At 40.1% G+C, this 19,405-nt stretch overlaps 1 protein-coding gene across 2 annotated transcripts; it reads right to left on the bottom strand.

Moving 5' to 3' along the window:
• Window positions 1-4,198: 4,198 nt before the first annotated feature.
• PIFO (primary cilia formation) lies at window positions 4,199-10,182 on the bottom strand. 2 transcript variants are annotated; one of them, XM_043447013.1, is made up of 6 exons: window positions 10,162-10,182; window positions 9,763-9,905; window positions 9,052-9,150; window positions 8,173-8,300; window positions 6,608-6,725; window positions 4,199-4,595 (listed from the first exon to the last, which is right to left on the bottom strand). In XM_043447013.1, exons 1-6 carry the CDS (start codon window positions 10,178-10,180, stop codon window positions 4,527-4,529), a joined length of 576 nt encoding a protein of 191 aa, XP_043302948.1. In that variant the 5' UTR covers window positions 10,181-10,182; the 3' UTR covers window positions 4,199-4,526. The 2 variants fall into 2 exon arrangements, with proteins under 2 accessions (XP_043302948.1, XP_043302955.1); XM_043447020.1 differs by lacking the exon at window positions 9,052-9,150.
• Window positions 10,183-19,405: the final 9,223 nt, after the last annotated feature.

The raw sequence follows: 19,405 nt of genomic DNA on the forward strand, positions 1-19,405 counted from the left end.
TAGTGGTGAGGGTTGGAGGTAGGTCTTGAAGAAGAACAGGGATAAAGACTCACATTGCTGACTCAGTAGTGTGTGACTTTGTATGTTCCTTGGTTAAGCATCTCTGGTGAAAGCCTAAAGGTGGAGGTAGAGGTAAAGAAGTAGAAGATATAGGGTTCCTTATGTCTCTGCTTTCAGGAAATTCACAGAATCATTGTTTGTTTGTTTGTTTTAACTGTAAAACCTGTTAAAAGATAATTACAAAAAGATGGGCTCAGGACTTCCCTGGTGGTCCAGTGGTTAAGAATCTGCCTGCCAATCCAGGGAACTCAGGTTTACTCCCTGGTCTGGGAAGATCCCACATGCTGCAGGGCAACTAATCCCATGTGCCACAATTACTGAAACCCACACACTCTACAACCTGTGCCCTGCAACAAGAGAAGCCCGCTGCAATGAGAAGACAGAGCCCCATAACCAGAGAGTAACCCCGCTTGCCACAACTAGAGAAAACCCACACACAACAACAAAGACTCAGTACAGCCTAAAGAAACAAATAAAATTAATTTTTAAAAAAGATGGGCTCAAACTATAGAGTGAGGGAGTAAGAGGCAGCAAATTGTAGTGTTGGAGAGTGTTCTAGCAATAGAGTAAAATGAAAAATAAAATGTCTGAATTGCCAGAGGGAGGAAAAAAACAGCAAAAGGGCAATGTTGAAAGGAAACAAACAAAAAATAAAGCCTAAGAAACAAAACATAACAAGATGACAAAAATCAAAATATAGCACTTAAGGTTAACAAGATGACAAAAATACAGATGTATTACTTATGACAGAAAAATGGACAGATAAGCCTCCCCTGCTAACACAAGTGTTAATTAGCCTCCCACATAAAATCCTTGATCCAGTCACTACAGGGCTGTGTTCATTCCCCCTGAGTGGAAACAGAGTAGAAGCCAATGACTGCTTGGACCACTGCTAGGACTCCAGTGGCCCTGTTCTCCCTTCCTCCTTGCTTGGACATCTGTCCCCTTGTAGCATTGTTGCCAGCCACAGTTTGGAACTCTCATGGGGCTCAAGTTCTTGGAGAACAAAGCCAACACAGGAGGAGGTCTAGAGTTGTTGCTTCTAGGCTCAAAGATAGCTTATGATGATGCTCTGAAGTGATCTTCTTGTTCTTTTAGAATGCACTCCATCAGCCACCAAGACTTGGTATCATCAACAAGTGATACCCAGAAGTGAAGGTTTCTGTGCCAATATTGGTGGAGAAGGAGGTGGTGATGGAGACAGTGGTGGAGAAGGTGGCAGTGATGGGGGCAGTGAAGGAGATGGAGGTTTCTGCACTGGTAAAGCAGATGGCATTTATAGCGATCCTGAAGATAACACCAAGTTCTACCAGTGTGCAGGAGGCAGGACCTTCTACTTCCAGTGTAACCAAGGCCTGGTGTTCGACCAAACCTGCTCATGTTGTAACTGGCCTTCAATTTAAAATATTGGAAAAACTCTATTTTGTTTCAGATTTTCTCATGCTGCATGTCAAACTCCATCTTCCAATACTCATGTTGTCTACATATTATATCAGTCTATCTGTCAATTTTGAAGCCCTACCTTACTAAAACAGCATTATGATTAGGTTTTACTCCATTATAACCTAAAAAAACTATAAACACCTTGAACCAAATCCATATGTAAAATAAATATGATGCTGCATGTTTTATTTTTTTATAATCATCTGTATTTTTTCTTACGTAATTGTATATATAGCTCAGCATTTCAAGTGACCCTGAAGGTTAATAGAAGCTATTTTTATTGAAGCTAAAATTTTACTTTTTATCAAATCAGACTACTGTTTTAGAAAGGGGAGTTTCCTTCCCTGGCAAAAGCCTCGAGAGTGTGAACCAAACAACAGTGTGAAAAAATTCTCTCACTCTTGTCAACACCTCCAAAGAAGGGGCCCAAGACCCTGTGTCAGAAAAATAATAAATGCTAAATTACCACCTCTGAAAAAAGCTGCATGTGTATGGTTCCAAAGCAGAAAAGAAAGGGATGTGTGTGAGAGAGGTGAGAAAGGTTAATCTTGACTAATTTCAAGTCATAAAAATACTTCTAACATGATAATAAAAATCTTTAAATCATCAGATTAAATGGAGTAAATGTTTTTAGGCTGAGGTATCTAGCATTATCTTAATATTTTAAGTTGATTTCCAGTGAACTTTTACTATTTTCTTCAGAGGATCTTGTCCCCTAAAGAATTAGGCCTCTCAGCATAATTTAGTAGATTTCACCTTCCAGTGCCTTGTTCACCAGCTAACACCATGGGATGGCCTTGAAGAGTACAGCAGGCTATAGTTTTTTGAGGCACTAGCAGCATCTCACTCTGTTATCCAGATACATGAAGTCTTGCCATCAGGTTAAGTAGGGGACTACCCTGGTAGTCTGGTGGTTAAGAATCCACCTTGCAATGCAGGGCACATGGGTTCGATCCCTGATAGGGAAACTAAGATTCATGTGAGTAACTCACATGTTATCCTGTGAGTAACATGCTGTGAGTAATTAACCCTGTGTGCCGCAACTACTGAGCCTGCATACTCTGGAGGCCATGTGCCACAACTAGAGAGGCCAAGTTCCACAACTACTGAAGCCTACATTCTCTGGAGCCCACACGCTGCAACTACTGAGCCCACATGCCACAATTAGAGAGTCCATGCACCGCCAAGAAAGATCCTGCATGACACAATGAAGACCCTCTGTGCCACAACTAGGACCCAACACAGCCAAATAAATGAATAAATAAGAAGGCTGAGTGGGCATAGAAGGACCTTCCCAATACAAGCAGCTAGAATACACTTAATGCCCATTCTGAAGAAACCACACTTGAGTTATTAAGGTTTGTGTTGGAAATAAAAGCCCTGTCTTCCAGGCAATGTCTGGGCTTCCCAGGTGGCTCAGTGGTAAAGAATCCACCTGCCAACATAGGAGATGCAGGTTCAATCCCTGGATGGGGAAGGTCACCTGGAGAAGGAAATGGCAACCCATTCCAGTATTCTTTCCTGGAAAATTCCATGGACAGAGAATCCCACTGGGCTACAGTCCATGAGACCGCAAAGAGTGGGAGCACAACTGAGCAAAGGAACACACACCAGGCAATGTCTAGATAAGTACTTTGAACATGGCTCTCATGACTTCTGACCTTGGCACACCTAAGCAACTTGTGAGGCTTTAGGGTATCATTCAAATAGGAAGTTGGGGGCAGATCCAATCTACTAGCCTCCTTGGGAAGTCCTTCTCATATTTCAGTCCAGGGCCATGGAGCCAGTAGATGAGTCTATTCTGATTCCTACTTGCTTCCCAGTGCTTGCCACTCTGCCTGATGCATGTTTGGAATTCAGTATGATGATGACTGACAGACGAAATAGATGATGTAATAGGAAAGGAGGGGGGATTATTGGTTCTTTGAGTTTTATGTGAACCTGAGTTCAGTTCAGTTCAGTTGCTCAGTTGTGTCCGACTCTTTGTGACCCCATGAACTGCAGCACACCAGGCCTCCCTGTCCATCACCAACTCCCGGAGTCCACTCAAACCCATGTCCATTGAGTCGGTGATGCCATCCAATCATCTCATCCTCTGTCATCCCTTTCTCCTCCTGCCCTCAATCTTTCCCAGCATCAGGACCTGAGAAAGGCAATCAAATCAACAATCCACTCCAGTATTCTTGCCTAGAAAATCCCATGGACAGAGGAGCCTGGCTGGCTATAGTCCACAGAGTCACAAAGAGTCAGACTTGACTCAGCACAGCACAGAGAAAGGCAATCAAATCAGGACCTTCCCACTCCATGCTGGGAAACTCGCACACTTTGAAGCACTCCTAAAACATTTACTCTGCCTTTAAGTGTCCTCTGCATCCAAAAAGCCCCCAAACAAGACCCAGCAAGCCATCCAAAGCCTTGACATGTATAGAACAATAAATAGTCTCCTATCACCAGGGCTAGTGGTGTGGTGGTTTAGTTGCTAAGTCGTGTCCGACTCTTGCAACCCCACGGACTGTAGCATGTCAGGCTCCACTTTCCAGGGGATTTCCCAGGCAAGAATACTAGAGTGGGTTGCCATTTCCTTCTCCAGAGGAGAGGATCTCCCAACTCAGGGACTGAACCCATAACTCCTGCATCACAAGCAGATTCTTCACTGATGTGCCACCAGGGAAGCCCTGGGCTAGTGGCAGAAAACATAAAATTTGGGGCTGGGAATTAGAGGGCGAGGACCCACAAGTATAATATTTCAGTCAAGTGAAGCCACCCCGCTGAACACTCAGTAGGAACTCCTCTAACCCTTCTACATGAATACACAACAAACCAGCACAAGGAGAAAGAGCATTCTAAACTAGTCTTTACACAGTCATGTAGTATTTATGAGGCCCTTGCCCCTCCCTGTGCCCCATGCTGGCAGACAGGAAGGTCAGAGCAATGCAGAAAGACAAGAGCACCTCTGTGCTCTGCATTGTTCTGTCCTGGAGAATTTGTGGTCAGGAGGAGCACGTGAAGGGAGTCACAGCTTCTCAGCCATAGTACAGGCTTAGGTAGGCCAGACGGTTCCGATGCTTTCTAAAGTCTTTGTCTGTGGGCAGCTGCAATGAAAGAACATTATCTAGGTCAATATTCAAATGAGAACCCACGGCCTCTAGTCTTCCTGGCTGTGCGAAATAGGCATGTATGTTATACCTGTTGTGGCCTAGCTAAACCTCAACCCCACAGTAACCTGGCCTCACTGAGTCTCTCAGCATTGCTCTGTACATCTACTCTTTGTCATCTTACTCTGGAAATGTCATACTAGGAATTATTTTCTACTTGGTAAATTGTCAAGTATAGCTGGTAGGACTTCCCTGGTAGTAAGAGTGGATAAGAATCCGTCTGCCAATGCAGGGGACATGGGTTCCATCCCTAGTCTAGCAAGATTCTACATGACATGAGCATCTAAGCCCGTGCACCACGACTATTGAGCCCACACCCTAGAGCCCGCAAGTCACAACTACTGAGCCCATGTGCTGCAACTTCTGTAGCCTGTGTGTCTAGAGTTTGTGCTCTGCAACAAGAGAAGCCATTGCATTAAGAAGCCAGAGCACTGCAAGAAGAGTAGCTCCTGCTTGCCGCAACTAAAGAAAGCCTGCCCATGCACAGCAACGAAAACCTAGCACAATGAAAAATAAATAAATAATTAATTATTTTAAAAGTATAGCTGGTAAACTTCTTGAAAAGAAAAATTATATGTTTAATTCTTGAATGTTACCCATAGGCCCTAGCACAATGATGTTAATACATTTGGCATTTCATACATACTTGCAGAATTAATCCCAAGCCCCACTGGAGAATAAAGGGCACCTCTGGAATTATGATAGCGGACATGGACTGAGCATTTATTACGCTACAAGTATGGCACCAATACTTTTCTACAATATCTCAATCTTTACAGCTTTATCAGATAGAGTCTATTATTATATGCATTTTAATGTTCATCGCAGCACTGTTTATAATAGCCAGGACATGGAAGCAACCTAGATGCCCATCAGCAGACGAATGGATAAGGAAGCTGTGGTATATATACACCATGGAATATTACTCAGCCATTAAAAAGGATTCATTTGAATCAGTTCTAATGAGATGGATGAAACTGGAGCCCGTTATACAGAGTGAAGTAAGCCAGAAAGATAAAGAACATTACATCATACTAACACATATATATGGAATTTAGAAAGATGGTAATGATAACCCTATATGCAAAACAGAAAAAGAGACACAGATGTACAGAACAGACTTTTGGACTCTGTGGGAGAAGGCGAGGGTGGGATGTTTCGAGAGAACAGCATCAAAACATGTATATTATCTATGGTGAAACAGATCACCAGCCCAGGTTGGATGCATGAGACAAGTGCTTGGGCCTGGTGCACTGGGAAGACCCAGAGGGATCGGGTGGAGAGGGAGGTGAGAGGGGGGATCAGGATGGGGAGCACATGTAACTCCATGGCTGATTCATGTCAATGTATGACAAAAACCACTACAATATTGTAAAGTAATTAGCCTCCAACTAATAAAAATAAATGAAAAAAAATGAAACTAAGCACACTGATGCTTAGAAAAGTAAGATTATTAGACAAAATCACACAGCAAGCAAATATGGAACTAGAATTTGAACCCAGGCAGTCTGTTCCTAAAACCCATGTTCTTGGCAGAATGATCCACAGCTCTTGATGATCTAACACTAAGTGGTGTGATGGGAAGAGCCGTGGCTTAGGAGTCACCAGATCTAGGCTCTATCTGAGCAACTTCAACAAGCCACTTAATCCATCTGAGCCTCAGTTTCCTCCTCAATCACAGAGGATAATTATTTTGGACTAACCACAGAAGATTATTTGAGGACTAAATAATAAAACGTGACTTCTGTTCCATCACACTCACCTTTAAAAATCTAGTGAAATTGGGTAACTCTCCAAAAAAATTCCCATATATATATACACAAAATTGTGCTAGTAATTTCAGGGGAACAAGGACTTAACTGAAGCTTGTTCACAGACTCCTGGTTAAGAATCACTGATACACATGGAAGTATTAGGTAAAGGACTCCAGAGAAGTCCAATCCTATTACCTCAGCTCTCAGGGTTTTTTTCTGTAAACATGGAACCTGAGCCCAGTCTGGAGATCCAAATTTCATTGGCCATCTGACTCTCTTGGGTGGCTTTATCTCTGGGTTGTATGTGGTAGGGCTAGAAATAAAAATACAGAACATTATGTGTAATGAGTTAGTGATCATATATAACCTTCCACCCCTGATCTAGAGTCCTAACCCTTTGGGAAAAGGCAGTCTACTGATTCACATAGGATTCCTTTGCCTGCTAAAGTATTTCTAATTAAGTTTCAGTGTTCAAGGTATCTAGTCTTGACAAAGTAAAAAATCAACTCCAGTTTAAAATATTTCTGGAAGTTCAGTCTCCTTATCTGAGAGATCAAAAGATCCCAGAAATGGTGGATGATAAAATAAAGTTAACACAATGATGCATAAGTACTGCTCATGATGTAAAACTGAGGAAGAAAGAAAAGTGCTAATTTAAAGTATCAATGATCTGGGGTCAGTAAAATAGAACCATGTAAAATTCCTTGACAATGGGATTATTTAATTATAGCCTTTGTTCATAACATTCTTCTGGTATCAACTCTTTGCTATGGAAATAACATGTAAAGTGGACATAAGAATCAAGATTCAACATCTCTATTCCTTACTGCAACCTTGAAAAAGTTACACTCACTCTCTGATCTTTGAAATTCTCACCAGTAAAAAAAAGACCTTGACCCCATGCCCTACCATTCCACACATTCTCAACAGCTTCCTAAAGCAATGAGACTGCCTCCCTTGATCTGCTGGCCTATGTACTATAGCCACCAACACCTCCACCTTCCCCACCCCATTCTCACTTCCTCCTTGCCCACAATACTATAGCCACACTAGCCTTCTTTCTTTTTTTCTGCACACCAATTTCCTTCCCAACAACAGCCTTTGTACTTGAAGTTCCTTCTGCCTGGGAAACTCTGGGCCTACATTTTCACAGGGCCAGCTCATTCTTGTCATAATGATTTCAGATCAAGTGTCATTTCCCTAAAAGATCTATCTTGACAATCCTTGCCAAAGTATATAAATTCTAGCCCACCACTCTGTATCATATCATCATCTTCTTTGGTTTCATTCAGCACAACACCAGGTCACCTTACTTCCTAGTGTGTCTATGACAGCCCCAGCTAACGGCTACTGTCTTGGTATAATTATTAATAAGACTCCATTTCAAGTCTCAGAAGTGTCATGTGCTGACTAATAAATTATATAGTCACTCTCTTTATTACCATTGATATTTTCTTGTTTATTTGCTTCTCATCTGTCTGGACTCTAGAATGTAAGCTCCAAGAAATGAGGAATCTTGCATGATGGGTTTAAAGCAAAATCTTTGGAACCCACAAAACTGCTTGGCCTTTTATAAATATTTATTGAATGAACCCCTACACTCTACCACTCTATAATTTCTAGAGACCTAGAAGGCAAGAGGTTGAATCTTTAAAGCTAGATGGTTTCTTATTTAGACAGCATGGTTGGGATGAAACCCCTTTTTGTACTTCCTTTCCTATTGCTCTTTGTTGAAGTACAGCAGAAAAAGGGGCACATACCCAGGATAATAAGAGTCCTTTGAGTAAGTCCGAAAGCGAGGCAACAAGGCATTAAATGGAGCAAAATTTGGCTTGTGTTGCTCTCGAACATTGATTGTCTGGTACATGCCTGGGTAAGGTGTCACATCCTGTTTCCAAGAAAAAGATCAATATTTTAGAGGTTGATATATACATGTAAAGCATTTTAATTAGAAAAAACAAAATTATCCTCTCCCTGTTCATGTATCAGCTATGGTTTAACTACCTCAATCTATAGAAATGGCCTACAGTAGGTAGAAAACCAAGATAAGTGTATGGTTCAGCTACATAAAGGTACCTAAGGCTTAGGCTGTAGAAACAAACCTATGAAGGTAGAGCCATGGTAACCTATTACAGTTACTACCCCCACCATCCCACCATCTCACTCAGATTCTTTTGGAGCCAGTATCCCTCTCCCTGAACTTAAGTGTCATGAGAAAGCCCAACAAGAGATTAACAGATGATAATTAAGACTATAAATCCAGTTATACAAACAAATGAAGAAGTTGGAATTGGTGTTTTAACTGATAAGATATTATACTACATATTACATATAATTATATGATGCGTATAAACAAAGCTTCTAGTATTTTACAAGCAAGTGTCTCAGGACTAAAACCTTGCTTTGGTATTATTTCTTCTTAGGATTATTTTCCACTCTCCCAGGACATTCACACACACATTTGCCATGTTAACATCCATGCTTTTAAGATAGGTTTTTTAGTAGCTTTTGCCCAAAAAACATTTTTGTCTTGAATTTTGGGCATATTCTTTAGGTAGCCTCTAGTTATGCTCCCCAATGCAAATACATTCAGCAACATGGATCACAGTGAAATCTAAGCACATTCAGCCATGTCTAACCTTGCTAACTGGCTTAAACCTCATGGCTGTTCTGGCGCCAAGAGTGTATCCTTTTTTACTGGTCGGGATCTTAGAGAGGTTGTATGCAAAGCCATACTTCTTCAGGTGTTATGTAGAAAACAAACAAAGAAAAAACACATATAGAGAACATTATAGTTATTAAAACAGTCTGAACTTAAAAGTATTCCTGAATCTTCTCTGCCAAAGTTACTCTTTCTTTCTTGATTCTTCTGCATGACCATACAATTACATAAGTAACACAAACAGTTGCATTCCTACAAAGGAATGTGGCTAGATAGGTAGAGTGAATGCCATTTCTATGCATTCCAGTGAATCCAGTTTTTTGGGTCCCACCGAGCTGAATCTGCTCTAATTCAACTACCAGTATGATTATACAATTTCATAAACTACCTATCAGCACAGCCACAGTCCAGCTTTGGACTAAGAGGAGATACTGATTCACTGGTCTTTGTGACCTTGAATGGTGAAGGAACAATACTGGGAACTGCATGAGGCCAAGGCTTGCATTTGGTGGGGATGGCAAAGGGGAATAGTGGCCCTTTACTTTCTGATTGTAGAGGACCAGGGCACTTTCTCATGTTGGGACCCTGATGGTCACAAATCCCATAGGGCTTTTCTTTGGGAAAACTTGGGTTTCCTTAGATAATAGTCTGGGAACTGACACCCATCGAAGGGAAGGTGAATACTCACATCTTCTGCTATGTAACATCCAGGCCCTCTGTTGGGAGCTCCTCTAATAGGGGGAAATTTGTTTCCCAACAAGTTTGGAGGATGGAAGTTAGGAAAGATCTTCCTATGTTGACATGTTCCAAAGGAGTAGTTAAGCAGCGGCTCTGCAGATAGAGAAAGAAGAGAAACTTCACATGAGGAAAGGCCCTTTGGTCTAAGTGAGAGCTTCAGGGCGAGTAGGGGGTGGGCCGTGGGACAGAGCTCTTAAGGGCAGACCCTTAAGAAAAGTCCATGTAAAGGGTAGCTCAAATCTATGTAAAGGGATGAACTGCATTTCCCCCTCCCTTTGCCCTTCTTTCCCAGCCTTCCTACTCTTCCTCCTGCCTCTCCTGTAGACTCCCCCACTACGGCCCTCCTCACCTGCTTTAAGGAAGCACATCTCAGGAGAGCCACCAGGCCCAGAGTTTGTGTACTGCGTTGTCCAAGAAACAGAGGCGGGGCCGGCAGCCGCAGCCGCCCAGCTCCCAGAGAGGAGGGGCTCTGAGCTAGCCTACTCAGCGGAGGGGATTCCTGCGGAGCCGCTTAGGGGCAGGAACTGCACCTCCCAGGCCAGGAACCCAGGCGAGTGAGAACTCTGAAGCTGAGCAGGAGGTAGGGGGTTTGCTGGATCCAAGTTTTAGGCTGAGGAGCTTTGAAAGCTGGGCCATTGGAAATGCACTACTGAGGAAAGATGGACTCCTCCACGTGCAGGATACCCTGAAATCCAGGCTACTAGGATCCGGAATGTAGAAAAACACAGCCTCTGCAGTGATGATCTATGGAGGTGGGCTTCCTGGGCAATGCCCAGAAGAAGGGAGATGGGAACCTAATGGAGCCTAGACAGTTCTGTGTTAGGCCTGTTTTAGACCCATTTTTCCTTTTCTTCAAGGCATTCCCATCAGGTTACCCCCCTTATACCCTTAAGAGGGACTCAAGTCTTTAAAAGGTCTGGAATCCTGAAGCAGAACAGTAAGAGTACAATGGAATAAAAGAAGTGCTTAAATTTGGAGGCAGTCACTTAAATGTTTAGGTCTCAGGTTCCTCATCTCTAAATTAGGAACTAGAATTCCTTTTTATAGGGTTGTTGAGAAGGTTAAGAAAACAGGATTAAAGAGGGTCATTGCCTAGTGCTTGGTAGGTCACAATAGGAGAGATTTTTATTACTGCAACAGTATCTAGCTAGCTTAGGAGTACTCCCACCTAACCTAAGAAGAAATGTCAGGGTGTATGATGACTTCTTTACCTTTGTCCTAGATGTTAGCCCTAACTTGTTCTCACTTGATTTTAGGATAACTTTCTGAGTTGTCAGAAAGCACAGTGTGATTGGTACGTTCTGTCTTTGGCTTCTAAGAATGGTCTTGGGATCCACACACACCCAGGGTTAGCACTGTGTACAGGCATGATTTTATAGCTCTAATGTAGGGTTCCAAGAGAATTGATCCTGAGTCCTAGAGGATATTTTGGAAACTTAGAGAAGTCTTTTGGGCTTCCCAGGTGGTACTAGTTATAAAGACCCCGCCTGCCAATGCAGGAGACACAAGAGACTGCCGGGACCAGCCGGCAAAGAGAACAAGTCCCGACCGCAACGGCACAGAAGCCTGAGAAAGAAGAACTGAAAGTAAAGAATGGGGTCGAGAGGACTGAAATGCTCTTTAGGCAAGTCAGTGATTTTATTGAGTAAAACAGTTACCTTTATACTAGTACAAGCAGAAAACAGTTCATAAAAAATGCCATCTGGTGTTTGTCATATCAATACAATTCTTTGTCTTAAGTGATTGCAGAAGCTTACATCTTGTTTTTGGCATTCCAAGATAAACTACTAAGTGAAGGTCACTACTATGTTTTTCTCAAGGAAGAACAAAGGAGACCCAGCAAATGTTTTACTTCTTTATCATGGGGTGGTGGGACAGGGAATGGCCTCTTTCAAGGCTTTCCCAGGGCCTTTTTGGGCCTTGAGCAGGCCGGCTCCCCGCAAGAGACCTGGCTTCAATCCCTGGGTTGGGAAGATCCCCTAGAGGAGGGCATGGCAACCCACTCCAGTATTCTTGCCTAGAGAATCCCATGGACAGAGGAGCCTGGTGGACTACATTCCATTGAGGTTGCAAAGAGTCAGACATGACGGAAATGACAGCACAGAAGCCTTTTCCTTGCTAAACATTATTGAGGTGATGCTCCTGGTCAATGGACCAGGAGGGCCAGATACCTGTAGTTCATTGTGCAATTGCACAGTGAATTGTGTTAAGTCCCATATAACACTCTAATGTCTTCCTGACCTCTATGAAAAAAATAATTATATTTCACATATATACAAAAAAGACAGTTTTTTTTTTAAGAAGTAATGCAGAAAGCCCAATAATATAGGAGAAAGTCTTAAAAGAAACAAAACTGGAATAACGATATGGTCTCAACATTGTTGAGCAGTTTGCTTCAAGTCTCCTTTCTATTCAAAATATAATTGCAGTAACAATGATAGTAAACAAAATGTAAATAGATATAGTATTAATTTCACTGTCTTTAGGAATATTAATATTTGTAGTACCCACAGTGTTTCTTGGAAATTAGTGTTTACATTATTGGTAACATGAAACAGTTCTCACAAAGTACTTTGAAATTATAACATATTCTTCATTGGTAGGTTGGTTTGCTTCAGACTAATTCTGCAGCTAAGAATAGATAGAAATACCATATAAAACATACATATTTCAAGATATCAGAGATATAGCAAAGAAAAAAGACTCTGAAGGGCCAAGACCCTGGAGAGAGGGCAGTCCAGAGTGGTGAACCCATCAGTTGGTGCTGTTGTTCCCTTTGAACATTCCCTAATTAAAAATCTCACTGAGAAGCAGAGAATTTGAGCAGAACTTTGATCAGACAGTCTCTAAAAATGGGGAGCAAAAGTTAGGCTGACCATGGCAGAGGAGAGACTGGAAAACACCCTGGATTTTTAGTTAGGAGTCTAAAGAGATACAACTCAGCTATAAAAGTAAACAAATAGAGCAGCTCTCAAAAAAATAAAACAAAATCCTGAAATTCAGTTTTGTATCAACTCTAGTCCCCAGCTCCATTAAGATAATCTATTTTTACCCTTATTGCATACCTAAAACAAAAGTAAATCATCTTGTACAATAGCATTATTTGAGCCCCAAATAATTTGTATAATTTTTAAGCAAAATGTTCAGCATTCAATATAAAGCAACCTCTCATACCAAAACAAAACAAAACACCTAGGTAGATATAAACCCAAAAGGAATCCAGAGATTGGAGTATCAAGAGTGGACTTTAACTGTACTTGGCTTCAGGTTTTACAAGAAGGCTGAAGACTGTAGCATGAACATAGGAAGCAAAAAAAAAAAAGAAAAGCAAGGAAATTTGTGATCATGAAGCAGATTCTTGGCTTCTGAGGTAAGAGGCTAAAATAAAAATATAGATTACACTCTAAAAACAAAGTCAATAAAGACTACAGTGTACTTAGGGAAAGAGAAAATTTTCCCCACCAATCTTAATGCTTATGTTACTAATATAACACACAAGAGTGTCTACATACATCCAGATTGATGCAAATTTATCAACTTTTCATTAAAGCCAATCCAGACATAGTACAAAGATAGACTGTATTTTATCTATATTTCCTGTATTACTAATTGTGTGATGGTAAAATTGAGAAATTAAACAGAATTTCAGGTAGCTCTAAAGATTGTCAAGAATTATTGAATCTTTAAATGATGGATTTTTTGAATGATGATCATGTGTAAATGAAACTTTGCAGGTAACTGCTTGGAACAGAATAATAGACAAAATTTTATATGTAGCCACTTTTGATGAAGACTTTTTAGAGAATTCAGCAGGTCTTGTCATGTACATTTCTAACTATGATGATAGCATCAAGGGATGCCTGATGCTTATGGAGACTGTTATAGACTTATGAGTTAGTTATCTGCTTTCCTCATTTGACTATGTATGAGGCCATTGTATTAATAAGAATTACAATTCTAGGAAACCACCTCCTCTGTTAAAGTGGTCTAATTGAATGGGGATAAGTAATTCAACATTTGTATAATGTTTTAAATATATTTTTTCTCATTTTAAAACATATTGGATTTAATGGTATTATATCAATTCAGCAAATGGTAAAAATGATCATTGTATTTAAGAAACTAAACAAAAAGATGGAGAATTTTAGAAACAGTAAGAAAAAAGCAAATAAAAATTGTAGAAATAAAAAGTGCCATCACCAAAAGTAAGAACTGAATACATGGGGAACAGAAGATTATAAAAGTTAAAAAAAAATTAATGAAATGAAAAATGAATCAGAAGAATGTATACAGACTGAAGCTTGAGGAGGCAAGGATAGAAAATACAGAGGCAGAGGAGAAACAGTGAAAAGTTCTAACACATGTATTTGAAGTTCCACAAGGAACTTCAGCGAGAGAGAGAAAGAGAATGTGGCAGATGCTAGAGTTGAAGAGATAATGGCTGAGAATATTTCAGAACTGATGAAAAATATTTAACCAGAATTTAACAAATACAAGTCTAAAGCAAGATAAATACAAAGAAAATTTCATATCATAGTGAAACGTATGAAAAATAGAGAAAAATTTGAGATTGGCTAGATCGGAGAAGGCAATGACACCCCACTCCAGTACCCTTGCCTAGAAAATCCCATGGACAGAGGAGCCTGGTGGGCTGCAGTCCACAGGGTTGCTACGAGTCGGACTCGACTGAGCGACTTCACTTTCACTTTTCACTTTCACACATCGGAAAAGGAAATGGAAACCCACTCCAATGTTGCCTGGAGAATCCCAGGGACGGGGAGCCTGGTGGGCTGCCGTCTATGGGGTCACATAGAGTCGGACACGACTGAAGCAACTTAGCAGCAGCAGCAGATAAAAAAGGTAGATTACTTTTAAAGAAGCAACAATAAGCCTGGAGGATGAATTCTTAAGAGAAACAAGAGAAACTAGGAAACAATGGAATAGTATCTTTAAGTGTTAAATAAATAACAGTAAAAGGTTGAAATACATATTCCATATGAAGACTAACAAAAACAAAGTTAATGTATGTGTACCAAGGATATGAGGGACATAGAAAAACTGAGCAAATACTTCGGATTAAGGTATACTGATGAACACAATGTAATACAACATTTAATCCTGGATAAGATCCTGTGCGAGATAGGAAAGGTACATTGTTGGGACAACGAATTTGAATAGGGTGTGTGGATTTAAGAATAGTGTATCAATCTGATTTTCAAATTGAAAGAGCTGTTCTGATCATGATTTATGAGAATCTCAGGGAAGGTAACAGTGGAGCTTTTAGAGGGGATGGGGAATCATTTCAGAAAAAAAGGTATATATATATATATATATCTATATATATGGAAAGAAATAGAAGCAAAATTTAACAGTTGAGGAATTTGGGTGAATGGGGCTGAGGGAATTCTTTGTACTGTTTTGAAGCTTTTCTTTAGATTTGCAACTTTCAAAATAATAGCTGAAAATATGTATGTATAATTATGGGTGAGAAAGGAATCCAAGATATGGGAGAAAATATAAGCAAGTGAAAGTGTTAGCCTCTCAGCTGTGTCTGACTTTTTGCGACCCCGTGGACTCTAGCCCACCAGGTTATTGTCTATGGAATTCTCCAGGCAAGAAAACTGAAGTGGGTTGCCAATCTGCAATGTACAATAAATTATCCACTACCCATATGTAACTACTGAGCACTTGAAATGTGGTTAGTCCAAACTGAGATGTATGTAAGTATAAAATGCAAAGTAGATTTTAAAAGCTTAGAATGAAAACAAAATGTACAAACTATGATATAAGTGTTATACTGGTTACATGTTGAAATGACAATAGTTATTTGGTTAAATAAACATATATACAAATAATAATATTTGGTTAAATAAACAGATATTTAAGTTAACTTCATATTCTACTTTTTGCTTTTTTTAATGTAACTGTTAGAAAATTTAAACACATTGTTTGAATTGTATTTCCATTGGATAATGCTGATCTCTAGAAATAAAGCACTTACAGATCAATAGGGAAAAACAACTTAATTTTTTTTTAAATTGGTAAAATGCTTGAATGCACACTATAGACAAAAAGAATATCCAAATGACTAGTAAACATATTAAAAACTGCTCAATATCAACAGTCAAAAAGGAAATGCAAATTAAAACCACAATAACATACCCACCTAATGGCTAAAATTATAAAGATAGAGAAGAGTGCTAAGGATGTGAAATAGCTAGAAACTTTTAATACACTTTTAGTATAAGTGTAAATTGATACATTCACTTTGAAAACTAGTATTTACTGAAGCTGAACATAGACATCTCTATGATCTAATAATTCCTACTCCTTGGTATCTGCTCAGCAGAAATGCATACAGTTGTGTCCCAAAGACATTACAAGAACATTAAAAGCAACATTACTGATAATACTCCCCAAACTAGAACAACAGAATGTCCATTAACATTACAACAGAAAAATATGTTGTGCTATACTCATGTAAATGAATACTATACAGGAATAAAAATGAATAAAATCCTGCACATTTAATAATGTAGATTAATCTCACAGAGTTGAATGAAATAATTCAGACATGAATATTTACACACTGTATGAGCAAATTTACATGATGTTCAAAAATAGGCAAAACTAATCTATATGTTAGAAGTCAGGGTGGGGGTAGCTTTGTAAAGGACAGTGGAAGGAATAACTAAAAGGGAACTTGAGGAACACTTGGAGTGAAAGCAATGTTCCATTTCTTTTTAAATTAAGGTATCAGTTCAGTTCAGTTCAGTCACTCAGTCATGTCCAACTCTTTGCCACCCCATGAACTGTAGCACGCCAGGCCTCCCTGTCCATCACCAACACCTGGAGTCCACCCAAACCCATGTCCATCGAGTCGATGATGCCATCCAACCATCTCATCCTCCGTCGTCCCCTTCTCCTCCTGCCCTCAATCTTTCCCAACATCAGGGTCTTTTCAAATGAGTCAGCTCTTCGCATCAGGTGGCCAAAGTATTGGAGTTTCAGCTTCAGCATCAGTCCTTCCAATGAACACTCAGGACCGATCTCCTTTAGGATGGACTGGTTGGATCTCCTTACAGTCCAAGGGACTTTCAAGAGTCTTCTCCAACACCACAGTTCAAAAGCATCAATTCTTCGGCTCTCAGCCTTCTTTATAGTCCAACTCTCACATCCATACATGACCACTGGAAAAACCATAGCCTTGACTAGATGGACCCTTGTTGGCAAAGCAATGTCTCAGTTTTTTAATATGCTGTCTAGGTTGGTCATAACTTTCCTTCCAAGGAGTAAGTGTCTTTTAATTTCATGGCTGCAATCACCATCTGCAGTGATCTTGGAGCCCAAAAAAATAAAGTCAGCCACTGTTTCCACTGTTTCCCCATCTATCTGCCATGAAGTGATGGGACTGGATGCCATGACCTTAGTTTTCTGAATGTTGAGCTTTAAGCCAACTTTTTCACTCTCCTCTTTCACTTTCATCAAGAGGCTCTTTAGTTCTTCTTCACTTTCTGCCACTGGTTCCTTTTGGAACCAGTCTGTTGTTCCATGTCCAGTTCTAACTGCTGCTTCCTGACCTGCATACAGGTTTCTCAAGAGGCAGGTCAGGTGGTCTGGTATTCCCATCTCTTTCAGAATTTTCCACAGTTTATTGTGATCCACACAGTCAAAGGCTTTGGCATAGTCAATAAAGCAGAAAATAGATGTTTTTCTGGAACTCTCTTGCTTTTTCGATGATCCAGCAGATGTTGGCAGTTTGATCTCTAATTCCTCTGCCTTTTTTAAAACCAGCTTGAACATCTGGAAGTTCACAGTTCACATACTATTGAAGCCTGGCTTGGAGAATTTTAAGCATTACTTTACTAGCGTGTGAGATGAGAGCAATTGTGTGGTAGTTTGAGCATTCTTTGGCATTGCCTTTCTTTGGGATTGGAATGAAAACTGACCTTTTCCACTCCTGTGGCCACTGCTGAGTTTTCCGTATTTGCAGGCATATTGAGTGCAGCACTTTCACAGCGTCATCTTTCAGGATTTGAAATAGCTCAACTGGCATTCCATCACCTCCACTAGCTTTGTTCATAGTGATGCTTCATAAGGCCCACTTGACTTCACATTCCAGGATATCTGGCTCTAGGCGAGTGATCACACCATCATGATTATCTGGGTCGTAATTGAGGTATAGTAGATTTATAATATTATATTGGTTTAATGTGTACAACATAAGATTCAAAGTTTTATTGATTATACTCCATTTATAGTTATTTTAAAATGTTGACTGTATTCCCTGTGCTGTATGACATATATTTGTATCTTATTTATTTTATACATAGTAATTTGTATCTCCCAATCCCCTACCCCTATTTTGCGCCTCCCCCTTCCCTCTCCCCACTAGTAACCACTAGTTTGTTCTCTGTATCTCAGTCTTTCTTTTTTTGTTATATTCATTATTTTATTTTATGTTTTAGATTCCATATCTAAGTGATATCATACAGTGATATCATACATTTGTCTTTCTCTATTCAACTTATTTCACTTAATACAATACCGCCTCATCTCCATCCATGTTCTTGCAAATAGCAACATTTTGTTATTTTTCATGGCTGCATAGTATTGCTTCCATACCTTGACTATTGTAAATAATGCTGCTATGAACATGTGTCTTTTTGAATTAGTATTTTTCTTTTCTTTGACTGTATACCCAGAAGTGGACTTGCTGGATCATATGACAGCAAGAGACTAACCTAAAATTGGCATTTAACAAACATTAATGCATTTTCAACCTACCACCCCCATGCCAGGGCTATATCTAACTCCAAGGGTACCTTTGTGCAAATTTTTTAATGGTGCCCTTTTATCTGGATGGGTCTCACCCCTAGTCAAGGTTCATGATTTGTTGAGTGGAGCACTGACCCCGTCCCCACTGGGATCAAGGTTCCTACCCCATTGCTTTCCAATTAGACTCCAATACTGAAGGAATGAGTTTTCACATATGTGCTAGAGTTCAAGAATATGATTACCATGATCAAAGCCCCAAAGGAATGGCTGGGTGATCTGTAGCATAATGTTTTCCTTCAAGCTCCTGGATAAGCCAGATGGCATGATCTTTGAAAATCTCAGAGAAGCTCCGGACCATAACTCTTCCTTATAGGGACTTTCAAAATTTCTGACTCTCTCATGTATTGACTCCATTAGTGACAACTTTTATAAGTGGACTTTAACCAAGACTTTGGACAGTATAACTCAGACTGGCTGCTAAGCAACAGCCCCACCCTGGAAGTCACCTCTTTAAGTCATTGTGACAGTGCTTTCTACAAGGCAAAATTATGGTGTAGAGGAAGCCAGAAAGGCCCAATTTTGAAAATAAACTGCCATTTATTATAACTTCATCATCTTGGACAAGTTTTCCCTCAATTTCTTCACCTGTAACACCAGGACAATATTCACCATGCAGGAGATAACCTATATAAAGTATCCAGTCCAGTGCTTGGCTTACTTAACTTGTTCACCATCTCCCTTCCTGCCCTCATTGATTTATCCATTCAATAGGTACTTACTAAACTCTTATAATATGCTCTAGGCATTGGGAATAT

Source organism: Cervus canadensis, chromosome 2 (assembly GCF_019320065.1).
Source record: "Cervus canadensis isolate Bull #8, Minnesota chromosome 2, ASM1932006v1, whole genome shotgun sequence".
Classification (NCBI taxonomy): domain Eukaryota; kingdom Metazoa; phylum Chordata; class Mammalia; order Artiodactyla; family Cervidae; genus Cervus; species Cervus canadensis.

Bases quoted from the DNA above. Each gene is read 5' to 3' on its own strand.
- PIFO (XM_043447013.1), bottom strand. The intron at 9,151-9,762 runs GTGAGTATTCAC...TAACACCTGAAG, and splicing joins GATGTTACATAGCAGAAGAT to AAGTATGGCTTTGCATACAA. The intron at 4,596-6,607 runs GTAATAGGATTG...CTTTCATTGCAG, and splicing joins AAAAAACCCTGAGAGCTGAG to CTGCCCACAGACAAAGACTT.